At 30.3% G+C, this 11758-nt stretch overlaps 1 protein-coding gene across 1 annotated transcript in view; it reads left to right on the forward strand.

The window, feature by feature from the left end:
* Positions 1 to 7826: 7826 nt before the first annotated feature.
* LOC106680751 (serine/threonine-protein phosphatase 6 regulatory ankyrin repeat subunit B) overlaps positions 7827 to 11758 on the forward strand; it is a gene marked incomplete in the record, with an annotated part of 8733 nt that continues 4801 nt past the window's right edge. Inside the window, 2 exon segments of the mRNA XM_067049929.1 lie at positions 7827 to 7935; positions 10797 to 11758. Coding sequence (XP_066906030.1) covers positions 7882 to 7935; positions 10797 to 11758 — 1016 coding nt within the window.

Genomic DNA, 11758 nt, shown 5'->3' on the forward strand with positions numbered 1-11758 from the left:
TATATATATATATATAGTTATACCATAGTTTATTTTTCCCAATTTCACACTGTTCGGACCTAAGTACTGGAAGAAATGTTTCAAATGTTAAATCCTTATCGTTGTAAGGACTGGGTAGTATTGAACTCCCAAAACTTCCATCTACTCTTATTCAAAGTTCGACAAAAAAGTTATTTTATGTTGTAACTTTCACAGACTTTACTCTTAGAATAGATTTTGCATTAGGTCAGTGGTTTCCAACCAGGGCTTCCCTATATAATTTAGGAATGCTCTATGCCAAGACAACTCAACTGTTGTGAACCTTACCATCTCAGATTTTCTTCGGTTTTGGACAGGTTTTGTAGGTTTCGTTAGATATTGCTGAAAATGTGGCATTTTATTATTTGTCGCCATTTTTGTACTTTTTCTGCAAGGTTATTACCAGACAATGAGTTTGCAGAAAATATATATTTGTATTTCCATTGAAATTTTATTTTAGATCCCCCTCAAGTTGTCCGTGTTCTTTTGTCCCGCTATTTATATGGGAATACTTTACCAGCATTAGTTTTCTTTTTTTTCGAAGGAAGAAGTTAATATTTTTTTTCCAATTGAGAAAAGTTACTCACCCCAATAAACGTGGAAATAAAAATTTGACAGAAAAAAAATAATTGAAAGTACAAATTTGGTCAATTTTGAAATGACTTCGAAACACGAACATGGTAACATATTATTAAATAGTAAATAACCGCTGATCAAATGAAGCAGTTAATTGCGTTTTAGATTATCTTTGACATTCTTATAATCAGTAGATATTAATTATTATCGAAATTTATGGAGGCGTACTTATAGCAGGCCTGTTGTAAATTCTCTATCCGGAACAATGGATTTCAAAGATAATTTCGCTAAAATTTCAGCTCATTAACTCCTCTCCATTTAGCACTTGTTACAAATCCTCACGATTCCTTTGAGTTATAGGCCACTCTCCATAATTTAAATACTGATGTAAAGAAAGTTCAGAGAGAAAATGTAATATTGCTTGTGGGCGGTATTCAATTCGTTTCGGATCCCCGCCCTAATGAATGAACGACGATTCCCATTGATGAAAAACTCAAACAGATTATTAATGAAAGGGTACTTTCAGAGCGGGAATGCTTTCACCGAAGTTCGAATTCGACCAAGCGAGAGGTATTCAGGAATGACTGAAAAATAAAATTTTATCTCCTCTGGGAATTAACGAGACCCGTAACATTTGATTGATTGAATAGTTACGAGGCTCTAAAATAATTCAATAAATTTGATGATAAATAATTGCTAATTGATTTATAAATAATATTATCAACAAGAAAATTTAAACCTAATAGAGTATAAATATTTTAAAAAACATGATTGTTTGTGGTTCAAGATGTATTTAATAAATTAAGAAATAATTCTAATATCTAAATTTATTTTTTGTGAAACTAATGATGAGTAAATGATTAAGTAAATCTGATGCTATAAAATGAAACATTTTATAATTTTATTTATATTTTTAAAAGTTTAGGAATATGTTTATTAAAGAAGTTTATGAAAATTAATTTTGTTTGCTCTGTTATAACCTAGAGACTTATACAACAGGGGGTTGACATGATAAGCAAAATAACAAAAATAAAAATTTAAGTATAATATACAAAAATCAAACATAAAAATTAATAAAAAAAATAAAGAAAAAAATGTTTGTGTACTAAAGAAAATAATTCTAACTTCAATAAAAATAATAAGATATAGAAATATAATAAAATAATACTATTTAAAATGTTACTAACCAAAAATACTATCTGTTTTATTTATATTTATTTTTTTTATATAGAAATCAAAGTAAATATAAAATTATCAAAAAGTTCAACAGAATCAACAAAACAGAAACAGATTAATAAAAATTTCAAACCAACAAAAAACTTTCTTGATCAACTAAAAATTTGTTGAGACATTCTAAAAATTCTGAAATATTAAACTAGCGGTTATCTAATAAGGAATGAAACAGAAAAATAAACTTCGAAATTAATAAAAAATAAATCAATGAAACTGTCGGGTGAATAGTTTCTCTATTTTAAGAAGATTCATAAAAATATATAGACATTTTAATTTACGGTCTAATTCTAAGAAACTGATTAAATTTATAAATTGCTACCTCAGGTCCTCTAGAAATGATGTATATATAAAATATTTATTAGGGAAACAAAACATTATATTAAAAAAATATAAAACCAATATAAATTTAAAATGTCAATGTTTCATTCGTACAAACAAATAAAAATTTGCGTTAATGTTCTTAGGCCAACACATTAGGCTATTAAATTTAAAAATAGAAAAAAATATCGAACGTTGAATACCAGTATTTTTTGCAAAAAGACCCCAGTAGATTCAAACAGTACTTAATATGCTAGTGTTAAGAGTTTTATATCTCCAGTTAAGGGTTAGCTGAATAAAATTAGAAATTTATGAAAAAAATAAAAGGACATATCGCTAAAAAAGAAAAGAAAAACTTATAAAGCTTCTTAAGTTTTATGGCTGATCATCACTGGGAATTGTAGCCGAGCAATTTATAGCAGCGACTTAGACTAGCTTGTGGAACTGATTCGAATCCGGCCTAGGTGGTCGACTTTAGTTTCTTTGGTAGCTGCACAAAATGTAAACTTGACTCCTCCTCTGTGGTTAGAATAGGGGTGGTAAAGTGTAGATACTCTCTTCTGTCACTAATGACCAGGAATCAGGCCTTAAAAGAGAGAAATGCTTTATTCATTCATGCTGCCCAAATACATCGGGTTGATACATTACACAGCATATTTATCAATCCGTGATCGGACATGTCTAAATTACCAAAACCAAACTAATACATTGATTGAAAGGAAAATATAGTAAAAAGTTGGTTAAAAGAAATACTAGACTGGATACATAAATCAAAAATAATAATAATAAAATAATTTAATGAATAAATAAGTTAAAACACAAAAACTATGAACCATATTTTTATTATGATACGGGTCAGTTTATAAAATGTACCATGAATAAACCATAGAAAAAAGGAACATATTTCAACATTTATAGCTTTTTTTTTTAATAAAATATATTTTTTCGAGTTCTTCTGAAGTGATAAGGATAGGGGAGAAAACGAAATATATTATTCAATTTTGCTTAAGAATCTAAATAAAGTCCAGCGAAAGCCGGTAACTTTATATAACACGGCAATCAGATAAGACATGTAGGATAAGGGAGTGATCACAGTCCCACAATCCTAAGATCTTATCCTGTGACGCATAGTGCGTAGTCCTGTTGTGATAGTAAAAGACTTTGTGGCAGAAAGTAGGCCAGCAGGTCTGTTTGCCGATGTCATGTCTGATGATAGCTCTCAGAGTACAAACATAAACTTTAACTTCATTCCATAAAGCTGTAAGTTTCGAAACTGGTATTTTAGTTCCCTCTGGCAATAGAAAGAAAATCTTTCCAACTTTTCAAAGAAACTGTAAGAGGTTAGGAACAGCAGATAGCAAGAAGTGGTTTCAATTAGTCCAATATATGTCATTATTTATCCATACAAACACTATTAAATAGTTTATTTCTTTACTTGTTTGGCTTAATCTATTCTTTAGATGGTTACGAGTTCTTCATGTCTCAATTAATATTCAGGCACACTTTACTGAAACCCATCAACACCAGCATAAGACAAAACAAGACAATAAAAGGTTACATATCAAGATAATAAAAATCTAATTTTATAAGTAATTGGAAAATCGCGGTGTAATACAATTGTTAAAGATTATTTGAAGAAAAACTGTGATTTTATTGCAGGGTAGGAATAAAATTGTGATGATATAAGAAAATGTTTAATTTTTCAGTGCGATGTCTGCGAAAAACATCCTTATACCTTCATGCATCCTTTATTTATGAAGTATATACCCGTTAGGATTTGAATTGTATAACATTTTATGAAATTTATTATAATTATCTAGTGTACTACTTGTATACTACTTGCCTAATTCACTGTAAAATTCCTCCTTAAAGTTATAAATTATCATCATTGTAATTCATACTTCTCTGCAATATTTGCAATTTAATTCACCTTTCTATTTGCAGTTCCTTAATTGCAGTTAATCTATGTGTGTGTACGAAAGTATGGAATAAAATCGCGTGCGTTCAAAAGTACGTTATGTTTTATATGAAAAAGCAAATGACTGAATGTAATTTTAATTAAGATAAAGAAGAATTGAGGTTGATATTTAAGTTGAAACTTAAATAAATACATTAGAGTTACATTAAGAAAGGCTTACGTACCTTATTTTGAGAAGAAAAATGTAATACAAAATAAGTCACTGAGGCGTCAGATATTAAACTCACCTGGAAAAATAATGAAAAGTTATAATTAAGTAATAATTCGTTATATGATATTTATTATAATATATGTATAACATTTCCTTATAGTTTTCAAAAACTAAAACATTACATTCCCATTTTGGTTAACTTGAGGTATGTAATATTTTATGTATAAGCTCCTAAAAAATGTTACTGTATGAAAAAGGCTTGTATTTTCCAAATAAGTATATATTTATAAAAGAAAATAACAGTTACAAAAAGGAAAATTGGTTTTCCCCATTCCATTCAGACAAATATATTCCTTTCCTTGGAAATTCTCTTGATTGTGCTATCCAAACTTCAATAAGGAGGAAAAGCTGTATATTTGACTTGTGCTGGAGGAAAACTTGTTTGTAGTAGCTGATATGTTTAGAGGTGATTGCAACTTGATTCGGGTAAACATTCAGCTCAAAGATCCAATTTAGCTTGGGCTACCTTCATTTCGTAGAATATGTAAATAAAAATTGTTGGACCAGAGGAATGGATTTTATCGTTATATTTAAAAAATAAATTTATATTTATTAAAATTATATCCCAACCAATCATTCATCAAGTGAGTTGTGGCTAGTTAACACTAATCAAACAACCTTCTACAAGCCTACTTTGAGTTGAAATTAATTCTTTTGAAATCTCCAAACTTATTTATTATTAAAAAAGACAATATTTCACCTTAGAATAAATAGAAAAACTACTATTTTTCATTTTTCTTGTTTCCATTGTTTTTGAACAATAGTCAAAAAGTTATGAATATTGTGATAAACACGGAAACAGGATTACATGATTGATTGTCAGATTATTTAATATTTTTCATTACTATTAACAATGAAAGATGCTTAATTATATTAATTAAACAAAATTAACGTTACTTTGAGGGAAGTTTTTAAATTTTTTTTTTATTTCAGTAGTTATACCTTCCAAATCTATTTTAATCAGAAGATGACTGAGCCTAGTTGTAAGTTTATCTAAAAGGTTTATTCTAAATTATCAGAGCATTTTTTTTTCAAATAGGTAAGAATTTTTACATTTTTATTATTTGAAATTTACGATAAGTCATAATATAATATTTGCAAAAAAATTGCTGTAACATTATTTACATCAGGACCTGTTCGTGCCTTACTGCAGAAACCTTGATCGTATGTTGAAATGTTCTTAAGGAACAAAGGGTTAAATTAAGGGCAATTTTATGTTAATAGGTTAACATGCTCGTGTTTTTATTTAACCAATCAATTGGCAGAATTTCTTCAGCACGTCCTGGATATGATGAGAGTTGGGGCAAGTGTCATCTTCAAACTTCTCGTGAGAATGTGACCCGAAAGGAAATATCGGACAACCTTGTGTTCTGCCAGGAGTACACCCAAAGACTACGTGGGGTTTGAACTAAATTTTTTTTTTTCTAAACCTCCTTATTTTTCAAATATATACAGATATAAAAATATATAATAGATAAGATAATATATTATACATACTTTACAATTTAGCTTGTTTTGGCTTACGGTATTATAATATGAGCAAGAAACATGGTCCGCTGAAGGCGGTTTATACAATATTGAACTAAATTTTATTTTGTTTTTATTTTATATTCGCTTTTATGCTCTTTTGGATAATAATGTAAATTTAGTTATTAAGGATAATCATTTAAGTTAAGGTGATGTCAACCTATAAGTTTTAATTGTTTTATTAATTGATAAGAATTCTGTTTTTTTTTCCTTTTTCATTTTGTGTACTTATATTTCTTCTTATTATTAAACTTTTGTACATATAGTTCTGCTGTTCTTTTTCTGCTTTCAACTTGTTAATTTACTTATGTTTTTTTTGGGGTAGGTAACACCCCTAGGTTTTCTGTGATCTACATAAGGTAAAGGTATTCGCCAGTGGTCTTAATTCGACAATTGTTTATTTAGGGGTATATTGTAGTTATGTTGTGGGCATATTGTTTCGGGGTTTTCCTTATTTCTAGTTAAAAAAAAATAACTTGGCGCCTAAGGAGCAATTTATTCTTTATTGTTTTGTTTCTTTTTTTCCTTTTGCGATTATATATATATTTTTCCTTTAACTCACCCCCTTCTTCGCTGAGCGTGGGCAACTATAAACGATAAATATATAACTAAGGATAATTCAAAATTTGCGGTTATAGGTCGCTTGAAACTGAGAGTTGAGGCCTAGGTCATAACAATCTCAGAACTTCAGGGGTGCCGGTTTGAACCCGGCGGGGGAGGGGGAGGGGTCGACTTTTATTTCTGTAGAATACCCTAGAAATAAAAACATGAACCATCACCATGGTTAGAATAGAGTGGTACCTAATAGATACCCACCCCGTATGTCAGATATGACTTGGAGAGGTCATAAAAAATAAATAAATAATATACATATAAATAAGTCTAAGCAATATGAATCGCTATTGAAAACTGTTATAATTAATTTTTTTCCGGATAGTAAATAACAGTTTTTCAATTCCTCGAAATGATTGAATTTATTTGATACCATGGAGCACGAATCTGCAATTTTCTTTTCTAATTACATTTAGAAAATACAAAGTAAAGTTTTGTTATGTGCATTGTTCCAGTTAAAATGCACTGGGATAGCATTTTGATATTCAATAATTTCAGCAAATTAAAATGATAAGAATTTTTTTTAAAGCCAGTTTTCGATTTATTCATTATAAAATTTCTAAAATAAAAAAATGAATACCACATTTTTTCCTGAGTATCGATATATTAATATCAATTGATTTTTTTTATCTTCAATCATATAAAATAAAAAATAAATAAAATAAAAACAATTTCGTTCATTTCCAATCGCTTTTTTGTTGTAATGCTTTTCTTTAAAATTTATCGCAACATCACCAACAGCACAAGATATTTCAATAGTAAAGGACTCAGCTGAGATGGTATTGAGAAGGATTAGATTGGGTTTAAGCTGGGAGTTGGAAGGACATGGCGCATTAGGAAAATTGGGCACTTGATGGCGAAGCCAAACGGTTTATCAAGTTTAATGGAACAGCGGGCAGCCTTCAGTTCACCACTACTATTTTCAAAATCAAGAAGAGGTTTAATATCTCATTATTAAATATATATTAATGATGATTTAACGAGTTCGATTTACAAAAATTGAAATTAATTCTAAATTACAGCTTCTGAGTACTATACATCGGGATCGAGACATCGCCGGTTAAACGAGAGAGTTGGTTAAAGTATACTAGAGATAAAACCTCCTATACTCCTTTAAACCTTTGGACGGACGATGATTATTCTCTGATTATTATTTATGTATCCAACTTTGAATTTGATTAGCGTGAGTAGTGGTTCAAGATAAACATTGAATAAAAGAGCTTCTATCTGATAACTACTCTATTCATTACACCTGTAGGTTGAAATTAGGATCAAGGATTGTCTTCCTGCTGACCTTGATTTAGCTGAACTGGATTAACAGGCTTTGTAGAAGTGGACAGACCAGTTAGCACCATGCAATCTTCTGCCATCCTGACCAAGCATTTGCCAGTACATTTAGGTTTAAGCCATGTCGCTCTCTCTGCTATATTTTTTGATCATCTCATTTCATCATTCTCTCTTCGTAAGTATAAACCTATTAAATGTTTTTTACACTCTCACAAATAATCGTCCCATTAACAGCTCAGTGTCAAAATTTAAAATATTTATATAGGCAACACAAGCAATATAAGACAGAAAAGTGGTGTGATACATTAAGTGCTTTACACACTTTTTAATTTCTGGAATTTCATTCTTATGTTGCATTCATAGCCTTTAAGCTACTCGGAAATAAAGGTTTGGGAGATTAAACCATGAGTCCCACTTGTTTTACTGCTAAAAATGCTAACACCATCTCGACCATTTTGCGACTTGAAAAGGAGTATTCAGAATCTTTTGTTTATTTTGTTAAAGCGTGTTAAATGGAAAAACTTATGTTAAATGGAGAAATATTTCCTTCTTTTACCAAATTAAAACGATGTAACATGGTTGAGAGTCTGTTACTAGGTCTGTTAAATGGAGAAATATTTCCTTCTTTTACCAAATTAAAACGATATAACATGTAACATGGTCAAGAGTCTGTTACTAGGTCTGTTAAATGGAGAATGACGTCACGATACAGACCAGCTGAGCTTGTCACTGTTTTATTTGTTGTGTTTGGTTACTACCTCGTAGTTTGTGTTGTTTTTGGACTTTGGAATTTGGACTGGAAAGGTTACTAAACAGGTTGCTCAGAAAATCCGCCAGGAGCTCTTATGCATTTACCATTTAACATGACTTTAAATAGGACTGCTCACAATGCTATACTTATAACATTTAACATGGAAAAACATTTTACATTTAACACAATATCATGAATACCCCTAATGTGTTATTCAGAAGCGAGGATGACTTGTATCATACAAACTACATATTCTATCAGTCCGAGTGACGCTTTTGAGTCATGATAATGAGAAAATTTAATTTACTATTCTGTATAAACGGATGATGCACTCACAGCAATTTTGAATTATCATATTTTAAAATTCCCCACAACACTGTCATTCCGAAAGTTAATCCTTGGTTTTACTGTCTTTCCGATTGACCGTGACATAGGTCCCTTTAAACTGTGACTCTAAAAATAATTGTCATATATTGTTTGTAAGGTTCATTATTAAAAATAGTATATAGAATAGAATATAGTTTAAATAAACTAATAAAATTCATGATTTTTAGATTTTTTAATAAATCTTGAAGATATCATAAAATAATAACTGCATCAGACTTTAAGATTAAGATGAAAATTTAGTTATTGAATAATAATTAATAAGATGTTGAAATATTTTCACGAAAACCTAATGTAGCAAAATTAAATTTATCAGATTACAACCTAGACACATTAAAATATTAAGAAATCCTTAATCGCTAGAAAATGAATAGGGAAAGATAAATTCATACTATTTATTACAAACGTCTCAGAAAATAATCATTTTGTATTTTATGTAAGGTTTATTATTAAAAATAAAATACCGTTTAAGTAAAATACTAAAGTTCGCGATTTGAATACATAATTTTGTCTTTTATCTTAAGTAAAATTTTTAAATTGTTGCATTTATTTTATTTTAGTTGATTTTAGAAACTTAAAAAGTAATTATAGTGAGAAATATTTTGTTTCTTAAAACTATTAAAAAACGATAACTGCATCAAACTTTAATATTGAGATGAAAATTTAGTTATTGAACAATAATCAGTTGGAAGCTTTTGAAATTGTTTCACAGAAAAATAATATAGCAATATTAAATTTATCAGATTTCAACTTGATACGTTGAAATATTAAGGGGTCATATTAAATATTAATTCGCTGGGCTATGAATTGCAAAAGTCAAATTGACGATCTTTACAATGAGGTTCTACAAAATATTGTCTATTTCACAATTTATAAGGTTTTAGGAGATTTTTACTCAAGGAGTTTCATAGTGGACGTTCTTTGTGACTGCATATCTAGGAGCTATCTTGTCAAAAATATTATATATAGTGCATGTGTAGTGTATATTTTTTTATATTCAGCGCTGTATTTTATATCCCGATAAACATAAATAGATATGAATAAGATGAAATATAGTGTTAGAAGCAGAAACGATGACAATGGCAGCAATATAGATAAAGGAAGGAATATTTTTGAATTACTAGAGAAATTCGACGATTTGTGTTCTACGAGAACTCAAAAAAGAAAAGAAATTTTGTCATTTTTCATCTAAATACTTTTCATTTTGCAAAGCTTGTCAACCTCCTTACGATTCCTTACAAAAGTCAAATGCAACTTTGAGTTTTTTAAAATAAAATATTAGGAAAGGTTTGGACCGAGGTTCTTGCTAGTACTCAGCGCAGAAATTAGGATTTCCTAACACTTACGGATCATACGCTGTATCGAATTCATCCCTCTTAAGAAGTGTATGTTTAGATTAGCTTAGGATCAGTTGCTTTCAATTGGTATTATCAATGGTTCAGTGTGAAATTTAACAACGTTAGTCATGGACGATATGAATCATTATTCATTATACCACAATGATTCAATGTATTTTCGGAATGATAATTTGCATATTTGTAACCCCTTAGGTCATGTCATGTGATGAAACACAAGTTATTTGTAACCCCTTAGGTGTTATGTAATGGAACACAAGTTTTTTTTTTTTTTTATTTCATATATTTATATTTTATCTTTATAAACTTTGGCAGTAATTATTTAATCTCCGGTGACTAGGATGCGGAAACAGGAGTCCCAACACAACTCAACAAACATTATTGGTTGATCAATACTGATTATGTTTAAAGACACTTCCATTCCTTTTTTGATCAAACTCAAAAATGTTGTAACGTTCATGTGGCAATCTCTGTGTAAAAACCTTTATCTGAAAGTAATTACTAAAAAGATGAACAGTAAATTAAATTTTTTATGTATGGTTTCAGGATGTAAAAGAGGATAATGTCGGACATTCATATCCTGCAATGAATATCCAACGAGATGCAGAAGTATTTGGCATGGATATTGCAGTTGCGGAGGACAAAGAAAAAACACTTATTCGGCATGAAACTACCATTAATAAAAGGCTAAGGAGTTTCTCAAATCCGAATGATGATGGTTTACTGCAACAGGCCGTAGAAACCGATAATCTCAAGGAAATTGTTGAACTTCTCGGACATGGAATTAGAATTAACAGCAGAGGCAAGTTTGGATCCACAGCGCTCCATATTGCTGCTAGGAAGGGCAACGTAACTATTGTTAATTTGTTATTGGAGAAGAATGCCTCCGTGGATATAAGAGATACTTATAACAACACCCCAATCCATGAGGCAGTATCCAATGGGAACTTGGAAGTTGTTAAGGCACTTCTCGCTCATGGAGCAGCTATCAACAATCAGGGAAATTTCAATGGCACTCCGTTGCATATTGCTGCTGAGAGAGGCTTCGAAAAGGTTGTCCATTCTCTGTTGATTAGGAACGCAAGTGTGAATATAAGGGATAGCTATAATAATACTCCACTTCATGTTGCAGTGTATACTGGAAATCTAAATGTTGTTAGAGATCTCCTAGATCACGGAGCTGCTATCAACAGTCAGGGAGGCTTCAACTGCACCGCGCTGCATATTGCTGCTCAGATGGGTTTCGAAAATGTTGTCAATTTTCTGTTAGATAGGAATGCAAGTGTGGATCTAAGAGATAGCTACAATAATACTCCACTACATGTTGCCGTGTCTAATGGAAATCTGAATATCGTAAGGGAACTTCTAGATCATAAAGCAGCTATCGATAGTCAGGGCTATTTTAATCGTACTCCGCTGCATTTTGCTGCTGAGATGGGTTTCGAAAATGTTGTCGACTCTCTGTTGGGCAGGAACGCAAGTGTGGGTATAAGAGATAGCTACAATAA

The sequence above is a fragment of the Halyomorpha halys genome, unplaced genomic scaffold (genome assembly GCF_000696795.3).
Source record: "Halyomorpha halys isolate HHAL.00 unplaced genomic scaffold, Hhal_1.1 Scaffold284.1, whole genome shotgun sequence".
Lineage (NCBI taxonomy): Eukaryota > Metazoa > Arthropoda > Insecta > Hemiptera > Pentatomidae > Halyomorpha > Halyomorpha halys.